The 18,378-nt window shown below is 40.7% G+C and overlaps 1 protein-coding gene across 10 annotated transcripts in view; it reads left to right on the top strand.

The window, feature by feature from the left end:
• Nucleotides 1-18,378, top strand: part of NTRK3 (neurotrophic receptor tyrosine kinase 3) — a 936,199-nt gene that overhangs the window by 450,957 nt on the left and 466,864 nt on the right. For all 10 annotated transcript variants that reach the window (XM_040342395.1, XM_040342396.1, XM_040342394.1 and 7 more), the window contains exons 5-8: nt 1,818-1,975; nt 6,573-6,715; nt 12,905-13,046; nt 17,322-17,621. In XM_040342395.1, the coding sequence (XP_040198329.1) occupies nt 1,818-1,975; nt 6,573-6,715; nt 12,905-13,046; nt 17,322-17,621 (743 nt within the window). The remainder of the gene's footprint in view (nt 1-1,817; nt 1,976-6,572; nt 6,716-12,904; nt 13,047-17,321; nt 17,622-18,378) is intronic.

The following is an 18,378-nucleotide window of genomic DNA, read 5'->3' as shown; positions in this document are numbered from 1 at the left end:
TGAGATAGGGGAAAGAAGAGTTTCTCAGAGAGGGGAGAAGTAAAGAGGAGGGTAAAGGGGAATAGCCGAGAAAAAGGAAAAGTAGAGGAAGGGTAAGGGACATGGGGGAGAGGCAAACTATTTTACTCCCTTGTTCCCCACATGACAGCACTGCTAGGGCCTTGAGAAAATCAACTATGCACAGAATATTGCTTTGTGGGAGACAGGGAGGCGTCTATGTATTGTCTATATCAAGAAGTTAAAAATAACTTGGCTTAAAGCTAAACTCAAGGTAGATGAAAACAAAATCCTCTATATATATATATATTTTTTTTTTTTTAAATGCAGCTGGTGCAGGTACCTGAATATGACTTAAGTGTTCTGTAATCTCCCATACCAGGGTTTCTAAACTATGGTTCCTCTAGAGTAGGGGTCTCCAAACTGTGGCCCTCCAGTTGTTCAGAGACTACAATTTCCATCATGCCTATTGATGATGTTTGTTAATGTCAGAGTTTTACAATTGCTCATATGTCGATTAAACCCTTTATGGATTATATATCTGGATTGTATACAGGCATACCCCACTTTTAAGTACACAATTGGGTTTATTTACTAAAGCTAGAAAGTGAAAAATCAGGCTCACTTCTGCATAGACACCAATGACCTTCTAACCCCAGCCTGGAAGCTCATTTGTTTCTATGCCCTGATTTTGCGCTTTCCAGCTTTAGTAAATAAACCCCATTGTGTACTTAAAAGTGGGGTATGCCTGTATCTAGTGTGGTGTTCTCATTCTTCTAATACTCTACTTCCCAGGTGGTGGACAGGGGGGTAACCCTGTGCTTTATTGTGTAACTGCAATAGAGAAAAGTCAAATCACCAACCTTGCGCTATTGTCTGGTGGAACTGTAAAAATGATAGGGATGGATGGACAGAAATACAAATCCTTTAGCATCTTTAAATAACTCCCATTGAGTATCTGAACTGTGTGTTTAGAGATGTGTCTGAAGTGTAACTTTAATTTTATAAAGGTGTGTTCAGTTAACGAAAACCTTGTTTCTTTGCAAATCTGTAATTACCTGTATACATGGGAGAAGCCTTCTTGATCTGCTTATCTCAGCTGATGTAAAAGGGGATCTTCAGTCTGGAAAACATTTTTTTTTAAGTCAACAGCTACAAATACTGTAGCTGTTGACTATTAATAAACATGTACTTACCAGTCCAGGGATCCAGGCTGTCCTCACCCAGGTCGGTTCTTCACTGGTCTTTGGCACTCCAAGGCCATCATCTTGGAATCTTGGATGTGGGATACTAGCTGTGCTTTGACAATGGACCTGTAGCCCCCTGGGGCCTAGGTAACCCCAGCGTAAATCGAAAGCAGGTATCAGTCAAAACTAGGTACCCATTCCCAGAAAAAAAAAAAAACATAAATGTTGGGGGGTAGGGGGTAGGGGGATGGGAACTTCCCTTTTTAGGTGAAGTTCCGCTTTAATGTGTATTTAAAGCCTTACAATAATCTTCAAGACATATTGTCTTGATACAAAAGGGTTGTGTGAGTATTGTAACAGAAAGTGTTTCAATGATAGAATCATATGAAAGAGATGTAATAAATAAATAAATAAATATATAATACAGCCACCACATCTAAGGACTAATAAGCTACATTGTATTCTGTTTTTGTTTTTGGGTTTAGATACACCCAGGTATACAGGTGGAGTTGGGGGAACAGCAGTATTTTTGAGATACCAAATTAATAATGAGATTATTAATGTTATTTGTTAATACTGGCAATCCATGTATCTTAAAGGGTGAGTTTTAAGTCCGCTTTATTCCTATTTCAGGAAATTAGAAAACAACCGTTTCAACTGCAGCTGTGACATTCGTTGGATTCAAATTGGTCATTCTAAGAATGAAGCAAATTTAGGACGTCAGTCACTTCAGTGTATGAACAGGGAGGGTCGGTTTATCCCCCTACATAGTATGAATATCTCACATTGTGGTAAGTGTTTGTTTTTTACAGGCAGGTTTAAAGTGTAAGTCCACCTAAAATGGACAACTAATATGTGGGAAATGTCAGTTTTCTGTCTTTGTAAAAGAATTTATCAAAAAAGAAAAAAAGTTTTTCAGTTATTCTATACACCACATCATAGAAAATGAACAACACATTTACTAAAACCGGAGAGTGCAAAATCTGGTGCATCTGTGTATGGTAGCCAATCAGCTTCTAACTTCAGCTTGTTCAATTAAAGTAATTGTAAAGTCTTGTTTCAAAAAATAAAATAAAAATAACAAGCATGTCAGGCCTAGTACACATGACCGAGGATCTCGACGGGCGAAACACATCGTTTTGCTCGTCGAGTTCCTTGTTAGGCTGTCGAGGAACTCGACGTGCCAATTTTCTCCATTCCCATCGAGGAAAAAGAGAACATGCTCTCTTTTTGGCTCGTCGAGTTCCTCGACAGTTTCCTCGTCGAAAAATGTACACACGACCGGTTTCCTCGGCAAAAAAAAAACAGCAAGTTTCTTGCTGGTTTTTGCCGAGAAACTCGGTCGTGTGTACGAGGCCTTATACTTACCTGCTTTGTTGCAGTTGACTTGCACATGGCAGCCTGGATCTTTTTCTTCTTGGGTCCCTCTTCACTGCTCCTAGCTTGCTATGGGGCACCCGAGCTCTGTGTGTCTATTCAGACATGGAGCTGCCATTCGGCCCCACCCCCTTTCTCCTGTTTGTCTAACTGATTTTGATTGACATCATCGGGAGCCAATGGCACAGCTGCTGTGTCTCAGTGAATCAGGAGGGAGAGTCCGGGATGGCTGAAGGACTTGTGAACATCGCTGGATAGAGATGGGCCTCAGGTAAGTATTAGGGTGGGCCAAGGGGGGCTGCTGCACATAGAAGGCTTTTTATCTTAATGCACAGAATACATTAAGATAAAAAACCTTCTGCCTTTACAACTTTAAACTTTGACAAAAAAAATGGAAATGGATTGGTTTCTATGCAGAGCTCCACCAGATTTTGCATGCTCCACTTTTAGTAAATAAACCCCAAAGTGTATCTAGAGACAGCAGTTTGTTTTAGCTTTGGATAGATTGAGGAACGGCTGAAGTGTATGAATAGCCAACAAAAAAAAAAATTGGATAAAGTAGACAAGCATTAGAATTGTCAAATTTTATTCCTGTCTGTTGCTCCACTAGGTGGATTCAACGTATCTATATGCCCAGGTAACTATTGCCATCAAGACATAAAGTCATTGGGAAATGGGAATGAAAACATGTACAATTGTCACTGTCAAGATATAAAGGTAGATCTTCCAGTAGGGACTCTGGTGACCCTTCACAAAGCTGTCCAAAAAGTTTGGGCCCTTGGCAGATTTGTATTGCTGTCTGTGTCCCCGTTGTAGATTTTCCCTAACTTCCTCCTTGGTGAAATCTGTCTGTCACTGGGATACAAAGTAAGAGAAAATCTCTTTAATGAAGCCCCAGATAGCAGTAAACAACATGTAGTCTTAAAAATGCTCCCTTCTCCCTTCTTCACACATTTGCTGATTAACCTTTGTAAGAAAAATGTGTTACCTATTTTCAGCCTTCTCTTGCCTGGTCACGTGACCCCATGGGGGTTGATTTGCTGAAGGCAAATAGACTGTGCACTTTGCAAAGCGCAGTGGCACTCTGCAAGTGCAGTTGCTGCAGAGTTTAGTAATTGAGCAGAAGCTCTTCTGACTTCCATCATCCAATCATGTGCAAGGAAAAATTTTGTTTTTTTTATATTTTACTTGCACGTGATTGGGTATTCATTGCAAAGTGAAGCTTTACCTCATTTACTAAGTCCTGGGGCAACTGCACTTACAGTCTATTTGCCTTTAGTAAATCAAATCTCTTGTGTTAGCCGGCAATGGGTGCAAGGAAGAAGAGAGAATGCTCGACAACAGCTGGTACAGCTTGGAGCAATAACACCACCCATAGTTTCCTATTGCCCATCCATTGTCAGAGCTCTCTCCTCATCCCTGCTGACTGATCACAGGGGAGCTTGATCTTGTGACCTGGAGTGGGATAAAAATAGGTAATGTTTCTTACACGGTTATACAGCATAAGGCCCCGTACACACGACCAGTTTCCTCGGCAGAATTCAGCTTCCGACCGAGTTTCTGGCTGAATTCTGCCGAGGAAACTGGTCGTATGTACACTTTCGGCCGAGGAAGCCGACGAGGAGCTCGACGAGGAAATAGAGAACATGTTCTCTATTTCCTCGTTGTTCTATGGGAGCTCTCGTCCCGCCGAGCTCCTCGGCGGCTTCAGGGCTGAACTGGCCGAGGAACTCGATGTGTTTGGCACGTCGAGTTCCTCGGCCGTGTGTACGAGGCCTGAGAGTTAGGAAGGGGAAGTGCACATTTTTAAGATTAATTCGTTTTATCACAGAATTCTACTTAACGTTAAAGTGGACTGTGCCTGCATCTGAGCATATTGACTGAATGGACACTCTTCTGGAGTGCTTGATAGTAGGGAAGGTTTAAAACCTTTATCAGGTTAATTTTTGCTTCCTTTATTCTGCTTGAAATATTTTATTTACTTCCTGTCCTGGGGACACAACAGGAAATGAGAGGTAATATCTTCAAAGTGGTCAAAATTCCTATCTCAGGGAGTCGTCACAGAAGTTCCCATTGGGGGAATTTCCTTCACCTCTTGCTCAAGTGACAACTATTTATGGATTATTTTCTTGGTAACCATGGTCGCTAGGAATAAAATAGGGTAATCCTCCCAGAGGGGACACAGTCTAAAGCTGGCCAAAGATTAATCAAATCTTGGCTGTTTCAGCTGGGGACCGGATGAGATTGGATCCATCTATGTGCAGGCTGGTTGTACTGCAGTCCTATGACCATCGACCATCCATTGACTTTGTATACAGAAAAGATCATCGGAGGCTCTCCCTCTCTCTGCTAATTTTTGTGGCTTCTGTATATGTACCTACTATGTGACCAGCTCGCACAATATTTATATATTTTACAAAGTTGTGGTCTGTTTTGTGGCTTTTTTTTGCAACCCCCGTAGGTTCTTGGCCGACTCTCCCCATTTTCTCCCATTCATTCAAGGATGTGTTTTACGTTTTTTACATTGTTTTATTATGGCTATTCTGACAGTATACCATACCACATTGTAATAGAGTATAATTCCTTTCTGTGGTGTATATATATATATACCTCTGAATAAGAGCAGAGATATATCGTTCTTGAAACACGTTGGGTATCTACATTTTGGTAACTGTCTCAAGCTGTGACCCACATTTGATGGGAATATTGTATGTCTAACATAAACTATGAATAGCCCTTGTGTCTACGTGGTTCAATGCTTTTATCTTGAATGTTTTCTTGTCACTAATAAAGCTTTTGTTATTTTTATAATACATAACACCATTTTGAGTGGTATATTTTTACACATAACCCTGTTGCCATTAAAGTCTCACTCATGAGGGTCACTTTTTATTAGTTGTACTGAAGTCGATCCATTGATCGACTTCAGTACAACCAACCTGTCAGATTTCTTGCATGTGATTACTGCTGGCAGCTATAGCCGCCAGCAGTAGTCATTGTGTTGTGCCAGCAAGGCTGGCTTCTCGTTGGCAGAACACAATAGCAATGCGGTAGGGATTAACAATAAGTGTTGATGGAGGAAATGAGTGATTTATCAGAATATGCATTATCTATGGCTTGCTTTAATCTTCCCTACTCTATCCGAAACAGAAAAAAAAAAAAAAACATTTACATATACATTGAAAGTAATGGTGACAAACGTGTCTTTTTCAAGCTCTAGACACCAGGAAAATCCCAAAGTACTGTAGAAAAATGAGATCAGCGCTCTCTTATCTTCTGTGTCTTTCACCTGAACTATGTTTTTTATAAGATAACAAAGCATGTCCTGTTGAGTATGCAGGTAAAGCACTGACTTGAATTATGTTATCACAGCTTCTGGTGGCATTGAGCATTTGAATATATTCCAGCCTTCTTGTCTTCCCAGAGGATTAACTTACGTTATCGAGATAAATAATTCTCACTGCCACTCACAGCTCCATTTTTAACAGCCTGCCAACAGGTGCCGGGGAATATGTGATCAATATAATCAGCTTAGCGCCACTGTTTAAGGTTCCTTCGTTTTGTTTGCTAAAAAATGTAAAACCTAAAGAGGCTCCTCTATTTTCAAGTAGCGTTTCTGTCGCTCCGTAAGCTGCAGATGGAAGGCTTTTCTATTAATGTATTCCTTGTAGCATCTTCTGGATTACAAACCCAGGGCAATTACGAATGTTGATGACATTATTGTGACTAGTTTTTTTTATTTTGTTCCAGCTCATATCAGCAAAGGTTTCAAGATTAAAAATGGTGACTATTAGGGGAGTGCAATATAATCACTAAATTGTCCATGGGGAATTAAGATAGGAGCAGATGGGCTACTTAAAAAACATTTTGGAGGATAAAATGAAACCATATCTCAAAGTAATCAGATTTTCGTGGGTATACTTTACACAGCTGAACTAGTGAACTCCCTGGAAGATCATATTTTTTATTAGGAGGTCAAGTAATGCAGTGATCTGTTTTCTTTGTGTGCAGATGTCCCCGAGATCAGCGTCAGTCACAGCAGTTTGGTGGTCCATGAAGGGGACAATGCTGTGGTCACCTGTAATGGGTCTGGGTCACCCTTACCAGATGTGGATTGGACTGTTACGAACCTACATTCAATTAACACACATCAGGTGAGAGTCATGACTTAAAGGTCTTCCAATTTGCATTTCTTAGCATATTATCTGTATATTTTGCATGAATAGAACGTACTCAAGCATTATGTATACAGTATATAATTTAGAATAAATGTTTTAAAATACACTGCTCAAAAAACATTGAAAACATATCAGATCTCAATGGGCAAAAATCTCATGCTGGATATTTATTCTGATATGGACTGGGTAATGTGTTAGGAATGAAAGGATGGCACACCATTTGATGGAAATGAAAATTATCCACCTACAGAGGGCTGAATTCAAAGACACCCCGAAAATCAAAGTGAAAAAATATGCAGCAAGCTAGTCCATTTTGCTGAAAATTAATTGCAACAACTCAAAATGGTCCTCAGTAGTTTGTATGGCCCCCAAGTGCTTGTATGCATGCCTGACAACATCAGGGCATGCTCCTAATGAGACGACGGATGGTGTCCTGGGGTATTTCCTCCCAGATCTGGACCAGAGCATCACTGAGCTCCTGAACAGACTAAGGTGCAACCTGGTGGCACCGGATGGACCGAAACATAATGTCCCAGAGGTGTTGTTTTGAATTTAGGTCAGGTGAGCGTGGGGGCCATTCAATGGTATAAATTTCTTTATCCTCCAGGAACTGGCTGCATGCTCTCGCCACATGAGGCCGGGCATTGTCATGCGCCAGGAGGAACCCGGGACCCACTGCACCAGCGTAGGGTCTGACAATGGGTCCAAGGATTTCATACCGATACCTAATGGCAGTCAGGGTGCCATTGTGTAGCCTGTACAGGTCTGTGCGTCCCTCCATGGGTATGCCTCCCCAGACCATCCCTGACCCACCACCAAACCAATCATGCTGAATGATGTTACAGGCAGCATAAAGTTCTCTTCGGCTTCTCCAGACCCTTTCACGTCTGTCACATATGCTCAGGGTGAACCTGCTCTCATCTGTGAAAAGCCTGGAGCACCAGTGGCGGACGTGACAATTCTGGTGTTTAATGGAAAATGCCAATTGAGCTCCACAGTGTCTGGCAGTGAGCACAGAGCACACTAGAGGATGTTGGGCCCTCAGGCCACCCCCATGAAGTCTGTTTCTGATTTTTTGGTCAGAGATATTCACACCAGTGGCCTGCTGGAGGTCATTTTGTAGGGCTCTGGCAGTGCTCATCCTGTTCTTCTTTACACAAAGGAGCAGATACCCGTCCTGCTGATGGGTTAATGACCTTCTGCAGCTCTGTCCAGCTCTTCTAGAGTAAGGCCCTGTACACATGATCGGACAAAACCGATGAAAACGGTCTGAAGTTCAGTTTCATCGGTCCAAACCAACCGTGTGTGGGCCCCATCGGTCAGTTATCCTTCAGTCCAAAAATTTAGAACTTGCTTTAAAATTCAACCGATGGACGCCTAACCGATAGGTCAAAACCGATGGTTAGTACGCAAAAGGTCCAAACCTGCGCATGCTCAGAATCAAGTCGACGCATGCTTAGAAGCATTGAACTTCATTTTTCTCTGCACGTCGTTGTGTTTTACGTCACCGCGTTGGACTCAGTCTGCTTCATTGGTTCTCATCGGATGGACCGACCGTGTGTACGCGGCCTAACTGCCTGTCTCCTGGAATCTCCCCCATGCTCTTGAGGCTGTGCTGGGAGACATGGCAAACCTGGCAATGACACGTATTGATGTGCCATCCTGGAGGAGTTGGACTGCCTGTGCAACCATTATAGGGTTCAAGTATCAAACTAAATGGATTTTGAAGAGTCTGATTACAGTGGCTCCTAGCAGGAGTCACAATGACAGCAGAGCAGCTGAAAGCTTGGAAAGCAAGAGGGGATATTGTGGTCAAATTATTGAACAAAAAAGGTGTTTTGAAATGTTTTGGGTAATATTTTTTATGACTAAGGAATGTATAATGACTGACAATATGTGTTTATAGACCCAAGGGTTTACATCTACTTTATTGCAGATGTTCAAATTGTTGTAAGGCTGGGAATACACCGATCATTTTTTTAAATTCAGCCTGCAAGGCTGAGCAAAAAATAAAAATCAACAAATTGCTTTATAGCACAGATGGATGAATCCAACTGTTGGGCTATTGTATGGCAGCTACCAAAATACCAAAAACATCGGATGCAGTCATGGTACAGACAACAATTTTCCCTCTGGTTCCTTTGCTTTTTTGATCAAAGGATGATGGACAAGAGAGCGCCAACAGGTTCCTGGTGTTTCAGCAGAATTCATCAAATATATAGTTATCTGAACCTTTAGCTCCCAATTCGATTTCATTAAATTTTCTGAATTCTGGTCCTATAAAATAGTTACCAATGTTTTCCTTGGTGCTCTTTGCACTGCTTCATAAAAAATCAGAAGCAATTTACAATGATAACATAAAATAATAGTGATAAGATAAAAATCCTAATAATATGTGACAAGAGTGTACAATGTGGGATGTCATTGTAGTATTTTAGTTTGTGGAACAAACTGAGTTGGTGAAAAAAAGTTTGTCAGAACTTTTAACAGATTTTATTTAGCTGTTAGAGGTGCTTAGCTGTGCACTTGTGCAGTGAACTGAATTGAAAATCTCACATTTATATTTTATAGGGGTGGGAACCTTGTCGATCCCCTTTAGAAAAAGTGCAGAAGAAGGTCATAAGGCTTAGAGTGGCATCTGTTCCTTCTGAGCAATACTGTACAAGTGTAAAGTCTGTCCAAGCCCTCTGTTGTCTCTATTACTCAGTGCACGTCACATCTCTGTGTCTAAACCTGTCACTTGTCTGTTTCCATTTGCGCTTTCCCTTCTGCTTAATGCTTGTTCTGATATTTATTTAGAACAATGTCAATTTTGCAGATTTGTGCCCCTTTAGTTAAAGCGGGGGTTCACCTTAAAAAAAAAATCTAACATTACATCCAGCATACTAACGACATTTACAGTACGCAGGTCTTTTTTTTTTTGCCGTACATACTGTTATATTGTGATTTTCTCCCCGGCTTCCGGGTTCTGATTCCCGCGGGACTAGGCGTTCCTATCCCTGGGTTAGATAATTGACGTGTTGTGAAAAAGTTCCCATGTCGCACAAGGCACATCACCAGTTTTCCGTAAATAGCCGAGCTGCGAGTCGGCGATATATGGCGCCTGCGCAGTCAGCTCTACACGGCGGGCGCAGGCGCCATATAGCGCCGACTCGCAGCTCGGCTATTTACAGAAAACTGGTGACGCGCCTTGTGCGACATGGGAACTTTTTCACAACACGTCCATCATCTAACCCAGGGATAAGAACACCCAGTCCCGCGGGAATCAGAACCCGGAAGCCGGGGAGAAAATCACAATATAACGGTATGTACGGCAAAAAAAAAAAGACCTGCATACTGTAAATGTCGTTAGTATGATGGATGTAATGTTAGAATTTTTTTTTTTAGGGTGAACCCCCGCTTTAACATCTGTTAACATTAAAATTGCCTAATACCTTTGGTTTGGTTGGTTCCAAGTCATAGAATGATTGTGATGTAATCATTCCTTACAGCGTATGTCTAGCTGAGCTTCTGCTTGTTCTTTTAGTGTTTAGCTCTGCTGAGGTTCTACCAGTGTTGTAGTCTGCTAACATTCTCACAGTGTTCTGCCCGGGTTGTGTTTTCTCAGTGTTCTGTCTTGCTAAGGCTTTCCCTGTAGTCTGCCATGTTGATGTTCTTCTATTGTTTTGTCCTTCTTAAGTTCTACCTGTGTTTTGTCCATTGAGGTTCTCCTATTGTTTTGTCCTGCTTAAAGGGATTGTAAACCCTCTGACAATTACAATTACTGCCCCTCGTTTTACTTACCTGAGTCCTGGAATGTCCCACAACGAGGATGCGCTGCATCTTTGCCCTGGGTTGTCAGATCTTGATTGGATAGATTGATAGCAGCGCAGCCATTGGCTCCTGCTGCTGTCAATCAAACCCAATTATGCGGGCGCCGGTAGCTATGGACGCCGAATGCTGCACATCCATAAGGTAACTGTTGGCGATTGCTCTTTCTAGGGGTATATAGACTTGTCTCTACCCTGACCAGGGTGACCCTTGTACTCCGCAGGCCTGAAGATCACTCTGAAATAACTTGACACGCACACTGTCAGTCTCTCAAAATATTCTAAAATGCTGTATTATTGTGTGAGTTATATAGACAGAATAGTCCCCTTGGGAGAGCGCTTCCCAAAGGAGGTTATCTGATGCAGGGAGGAGCCGAGAGAGCCGCCGGGGGACCCCAGAAAACGCTGTTCGGGGCCACTCTGTTCAAAATGAGCTGCACAGTGGAGGTAAGTATGACATTTTTTATTTAGTGGCGCCCTGTTGAGATTCTCTAAGTGGTCAGCTTTGCTACTGTTCTCCTAGTGTTCTGCCCTGCTGGGGTTCCCTCTGTGTTCTCCCTGCTGAGGTTCTCCTTGTGTTTTGCCTGCTGAGGTTCTCTCAGTCTGTTGTCCTAATGATATTCTCCCAGTGTTTCGTCATCCTAACGGTCTTCCCATGTTTTGTCCTGCTGAGATTTTGTCTGTGTTTTGCTCGGCTGAGGTTCTCTCTGTGTTTTGCCCTAATTAAGTTATCCCAATGTTTCAACATCCTGAGGTTCTCCCTGTAATCTTCCCTAATTAGCTTATCTCTGTGTTCTGCCCTTCAGAGGTTCTCTCATTGTTTTTTTTTACACTGAGGGTCTCTGTGTTTTGCTCTGCTGAGATTTTCCCTGTGTCCGGTCCATAGGCATGCACACAGGGTGTGACGGGTGTGCCTGGACACACCCTAATCACCCCATGTGAATAAGCATTATCCAGGGGGCGGCACCAGGTGGGTGGTTGGGGGATGCCAGTGGCCAGTGGCCAGTGTAAATGCCCCCATTATATTAAAAATGCTAGGTTCAACTTTAGGAACACATTATACTTGTATTTAGGGTGTAGCATAATATGCTCCCATTCAACTGTCTCCCACCACCAGAGCCTCCTTCCTGTGACAGCAGGTGGCATTCATGTGTGTTTAAGCTTTGGGGTGCACACCCTCATGCAATAGGCTGTGCACACCTATGATCCGGTCCCACTGAAGCTTTCCCTGTGGTCTGCCATGGTTCTCCCAACATTTTTACCCTTCTAAGGCCCCGTACACAAGGTCGGTTTGGTCCGATGAGAATGAACCGAAGTTCATTTTCAGCGGACCAAACCGACCGTGTGTATAGGCTATCGCTCTGGTTTCCTTCGGTCCAAAATTTCTAAACATGCTTCAAAACCGAACCGATGGACCACTGCCCCATCGGACCAAACCGATGGTTAGTACAGAAAAGCATCGGTTCAAAACCCGCGCATGCTCAGAATCGACGCATGCTTGGAAGCATTGAACTTCATTTTATTCAGCACGTCGTGTGTTTGACGTCGCCGCGTTCTGACCCGATCTGATTTTGGACTGATGGTGTGTACACATATCAGGCCGTATGGCCACTTCAGAGGTAAACCGATGAAAACGGTCCGACGGGCCAGTCTCCTCGGTTTGGTTCGACCGTGTGTACCGGGCCTAAGGCTCTTTCTCTGTTTTTCATAAAAATCCATGCAAGTACAGAAATATACCTAGGTAGGACCCATTCATCAGAGCTATAACTGAAATATCACTTGATGGACAGAAGTTTTTTCCTTATTAAGTAATTTGAAATGATAGGTCTGTAAAGACTTTACATACTTTACAACACACAGAATTTTACATGAGCAGATAACATTGTTCAGCTTTGTTTGTATTACTCTTTTATAGATAATGTCTTAAACACTAATTATTATATTTTAGAATCTGCGTATTTTCTGTTTTTTAAAGAAATTATCAATTTGAATAGCTCTATAATGTCTTACACAATTGCAAAGTGTAACGCTATTACGCACAAAACACATTTTTTTACTAATTGTACAAATTCCCCACCATTGTTTATATGGAAATTGGACTTTATTCTGGCAATTATAGAGATAAAAAATATAGTTAACATTGTTAAGGAAATAACTATGTACAAAAAAAGCCATTTGTAGAATTGAATTCTCTTTTCTGTGCTGAAATCTTCTTTGATGTCATAATGAAAGCTGCTTTTGTTCTTTTGTGCCGATCGCTTCATAGCAATCTCTTTGCATTTGCTTTGTTCAATATTTAACGGCTTTCTTGCATAATTCTTTTAACGCCTTCCTTGCATGTTTGTGTTGGCTACAGACCAATGTCAATTGGACCAATGTGCATTCTATTAACCTGACCCTAGTGAATGTCTCCGGAGAAGACAACGGCTACGCCTTGACCTGCATAGCAGAAAATGTTGTGGGGATGACCAACGCAACTGTATTACTCACTGTCAATTGTAAGTTGGACCAAGGGCTACTGTCCTTTAAAAAATGTCAGCAGTTTCTCTACGCAGTATATCACAAAGTGAGGAAGCATAGAAAGCAATAAGGTTGAATTATGTCTTAAACCAGGATAAGGCTAATCAAAGAGGTTTCTTAGTTAGTCCTTTATTGTTCAAATGACCTTTACACATAGGCAGTTAGCATTGCCTCCATTACTAATAGTTAAATCAAGTGTTTTGATCTCAGCAAGTTGCATATGAACACATTCACTGAACATAATGGGTAGGTAATGAAAGATGGAGGCACAGCTATCTTCTCAGACATGCTCTTTACCTTCCAACCTTTAGAACCTTTTTTTTAAAAGGAAGCACACTGAGAAGGTATTTTATTATTCAAGCTTTGGGTCACTGTACTGTACCTTCACATTCATAAGAAATCTAGTTAATTACTACATATCTGTACAGGACTTTCACATAGCTACAATTTGCATAAAAGCAAAATGTCACGGCAATAACATTTACATATGTGTGTTGGTTTTTTGGAGGCTCTCAGACTTGGTAAAAAGGGATCATGCTAGGTGATACATTATCTCACAAAACAGAGCACACACCTCAAAATATTTTATTATATCTTTTCACGTGACAACACTGAATACATGACACTTTTCTACAATTTAAAGTAGTGAGTGTACAGCTTGTATAACAGTGTACATTTATTGTCCACTCAAAATAACACAACACACAGCCATTAATGTCTAAACCGCTGGCAACAAAAGTGAGTACTGACAGGCTGACTCTCCACCCCTTCAACCTCTGCAGCAATGCTGGCAGCACACATACGTCTATTTCCCAAAGACAACCTCTGGATATGACGCTGAACACATGCACTCAACTTCTTTGGTCAACCATGGCGAGGCCTGTTCTGAGTGGAACCTGTCCTGTTAAACCGCTGTATGGTCTTGGCCACTGTGCTGCAGCTCAGTTTTGGGGTCTTGGAAATCTTCTTATAGCCTAGACCAGTGATGGCGAACCTTGGCACCCCAGATGTTTTGGAACTACACTGTAGAGTGCATGAGCATCATAGGAAATGTAGTTCCAAAATATCTGGGGTGCCAAGGTTCGTCATCACTTGCCTAGGCCATCTTTATGTAGAGAAGCAATTATTTTTTCCAGATCCCCAGAGAGTTCTTTGCCATGAGGTGCCATGTTGAACTCCCAGTGACCAGTATGAGAGAGTGAGAGAAATAACACCAAATTTAACACACCTGCTCCCCATTTACAGATGAGACCGTGTAACACTAACGAGTCACATGACACCGGGGAGGGAAAATGGCTAATTCTGCCCAATTTGGACATTTTCACTTAGGGGTATACTCACTTTTGTTTCCAGCGTTATAGAAATTAATGGCTGTGAGTTCGGTTATTTTGAGGGGACACCAAATGTACACTGTTATACAAGCTGTACACTCATTACTTTACATTATTATTATACAGGATTTACATAGCGCCAACAGTTTGGCAAGGGCTTTACAATGTAGGGAGACACCACACCAACAGAGCAATTCAAAACAAGAGGGTTAGAGGAGCCCTGCTCCTGCGAGCTTACACTGTAGCAAAGTGTAATTTCTTAAGTGTTGTCATATAAAAAAAATACAATAAAATATTTTTAAAAAATGTGAGGGTGTACTCACTTTTGTGAGATACTGTATATATACATATATATATATATATATATATATATATATATATATATATATATATATATATATATATATATATATATATATATATATATATATATATATATATATATACATACATACACTATATTGTCAAAGGTATAGGGACACCTGCCTTTACACGCACAAGAACTCTACTGGCGTCTTAGTCCGTAGGGTTCAATATTGAGTTGGCCCACCATTTGCAGCTTTTACAGCTTCAACCTGACAGAACACCTTTGGGATGAATTAGAGCAGAGACTGTGAGTCAGGCCCTTTCGTCCAACATCAGTGCCTGACCTCACAAATTCTCTTTTGGACGAATGGTCAAACATTCCCATAGACACACTCCTAAACCTTGTGGACAGCCTTCCCAGAAGGGTTGAAGATGTTATAGCCGCAAAGGGTGGGCCAACTCAATATTGAACCCTATGGACGAAGACTGGGATGGCATTAAATTTATTAAATTTAATGTGCATGTAAAGGCGGACGTCCAAATACTTTTGACAATATAATATTATATATATATATATTTATATATATATGCACACACATATAAATATATATCAATATTTTTACTTTATTTTTTAAATAAAATGTTTTTATTCTGATTAGTCACCAGTGTATAAAAAAAACAATACCTTTTTAAAGACAAAAAAGAAATGCACACTACGGCAAATAGCATGCACCAAGCGGAGAGGTAGATTTTAAACAGGTCTGACAATAGATTGTACATGGAGACGGGGGAACTTGGCACATCCCAGGGGTGAAATATTGTACTGGGTCAAACCAAGCCACTCCTTATATATATATATATATATATATACAGAGCTTTTATTCTCAGAAAATAGGTGCAGGAACTCAACCACGACCCGTTCAGATTTCACAAACAGTAGAAGGGTCTTAAAGGGGCATTAAATACCAGAATTGCATTGCATACAGAGTGCAGAGTTCATGGGGTTACAAAGCTGTCACTTGTAAACACAGAAACAAGACTTCTTTGTTTACAAGTGATTGTGGTGAGCAGGCACCAAAGGGTCTGAGCCAGGGGTGGTGGGACTGAGTTCCCCCAAGTTCCCCCTGAAAAAAAGCCCTGTATATATATATATATATATATATATATATATATATATATATATATATATCAATAATCATTATTTATTTTCAAATATACATTGAAATATTGTACAGATACGATTCCATATTAGTACAATTGTCACTTTATATCTACTGTTTATACATACATTATTTTCTAATGAAGTGATGGTGGAGCCCATTAACAAGACTAGAAATGGAAAAGTGTATGTGGTGGTTAATAGGATGGTAGTAGTGGCGGGTATATTGGGCATTGATGTGGGGCAAGGGAGGGTGAAATTGGCAAGGGGGAAGTCAGAAGGGAGAATTAAAAAAGAAACATAAAGTGGGTGAAGATGAGGTGATGTGATGTGGGGAGAAGGAAGTAGCAAGACAAGTCCCAAAATACATCTATTAAAAGATGCCAACTGTTCTTCTCTGTTATATAGGGAAGGTAAATTTGTTCATTTGTTTTAAGCAGTGGAAGTCTAGTGTGCCATCAGTTTCTATTTTTCAGTAATGCAGGATCTAGCAGTATTAAAAAGGTTTATTAAGATAAAAGATGTGTATACTTTAATGAGGTTTGCCCATTATAAGGTACTTGGCTCTTTATTGGCTCTTTGTGCTTCTTCTTCCTCTTCCGATCTGAGCTCTTCTGTAAAAGGGATTGCAAGAGGTTTATTTCAAATCAGATTCAGATGCTTGGACCAGCTGGTCTTAGTTAATTTTTAGGAAACACATACTTGCATGAATAAGTGTTTTTTGTTTTTTTTTCTGCCAAGAGTTTAGAATTAATTATGACTAAAGTTCTCTATGGGTATCTGAAGCAAAAGACTAGTGAGATGTTAAAGGGGTTGTAAAGGTACACTTTTTTTTCCTAAATAGCTTCCTTTCCCTTAGTGTAGTCCTCCTTCACTTACCTCATCCTTCCATTTTGCTTTTAAATGTCCTTATTTCTTCTGAGAAATCCTCACTTCCTGTTCTTCTGTCTGTAACTCCACACAGTAATGCAAGGCTTTCTCCCTGGTGTGGAGTGTCATGCTCTCCCCCTCCCTTGGACTACAGGAGAGTCAGGACGCCCACTAACACACAGCTCCTTTCTCTATCTGCAACTTAGAGAGCATCCTGACTCTCCTGTAGTCCAAGGGAAGGGGCGAGCACGACACCCCACACTAGGGAGAAAGCCTTGCATTACTGTGTGGAGTTACAGACAGAAGAACAGGAAGTGAGGATTTCTCAGAAGAAATAAGGACATGTAAAAGCAAAATGGAAGCATGAGGTAAGTGAAGGAGGACTGCACTAAGGTAAAGGAAGCTATTTAGGGAAAAAAAATTGTACCTTTACAACCCCTTTAATTTGAACAGAAAAATATATTTATTAGTTATTCTTGGCTTGTATATTTACGGTGCTCAGGCAGTGTGTGCTTATATATTACTAAAGCTGTAACTTCAAATCTATGATCCATAGCTGAACATTTTTATCTTGTTTGAATTACCAGACCCACCACGGATCCTGAGTTTGAAGGAGCCGGTATCGCGTCTCGAGCATTGTATAGAATTTGTGGTACGAGGGAATCCACGTCCAGAACTAACCTGGTATCATAACAAAATGGCTTTGCGGCAGGTGGATTTCATACGTACAGAATACTATGGGCAGGACAATGTTCTGGAAGGATGCCTATTATTTAATAAACCTACACATTATTACAATGGAAATTATACCTTGGTTGCTAAAAATAAGTATGGAGCTACTAACCAAACTGTTTATGCACATTTCCTGGAACAGCCATATCCATCAGGTAATCTTTTTTCAGTTTGCTTTATTTAGTTTCTAATTTCACACATTCTATAACATTTTGCGTTAATTTGTAAATGTGTCTGCCAAAAAAAGTTATAAATTATCATAAACATTTTAGATGATTTGGTGCATCTCTGATTTTAATATAGCAATCAACTTGCTAGTGATTGAAAATATTTTCTAAGGTAAACTTTTTTATTCCGTCTTTTTGATCCACATTTTAACCACTTCCTTACTGGGCACTTAAACCCCCTTCCTGCCCAGAGGACTTTTTGCGATTCGGCACTGCGTCGCTTTAACTGACAATTGCGCGGTCGTGCGACGTGGCTCCCAAACAAAATTGACGTCCTTTTTTTCCCACAAATAGAGCTTTCTTTTGGTGGTATTTAATCACCTCTGCGGGTTTTTATTTTTTGCGCTATAAACAAAAATAGAGCGACAATTTTGAAAAAATAAATAATTTTTTACTTGTTGCTATAATAAATAGCTCAACTTTTTATTTTTTTTATCCTCAGTCTAGGCCGATACGTATTCTACACTTTTTTTTACTAAAAATGTGTAGAATACGTATCGGCCTAGACTGAAGCGACTGGTTTGCGCAAAAGTTATAGCGCCTACAAAATAAGGGACAGAATTATTATTTTTTATTATTTTTTTTTTACTAGTAATGGCGGCGATCTGCAATTTTTATTGCGACTGCGACATTATGGCGGACACGTCGGACACTTTTGACACATTTTTGGCACCATTCACATTTA

The sequence above is a fragment of the Rana temporaria genome, chromosome 3 (genome assembly GCF_905171775.1).
Source record: "Rana temporaria chromosome 3, aRanTem1.1, whole genome shotgun sequence".
In the NCBI taxonomy this organism is placed as follows: domain Eukaryota; kingdom Metazoa; phylum Chordata; class Amphibia; order Anura; family Ranidae; genus Rana; species Rana temporaria.
The sequence above is the reverse complement of the archived record's forward strand: the minus strand, read 5'-3'. Positions and strand labels throughout refer to the sequence as shown.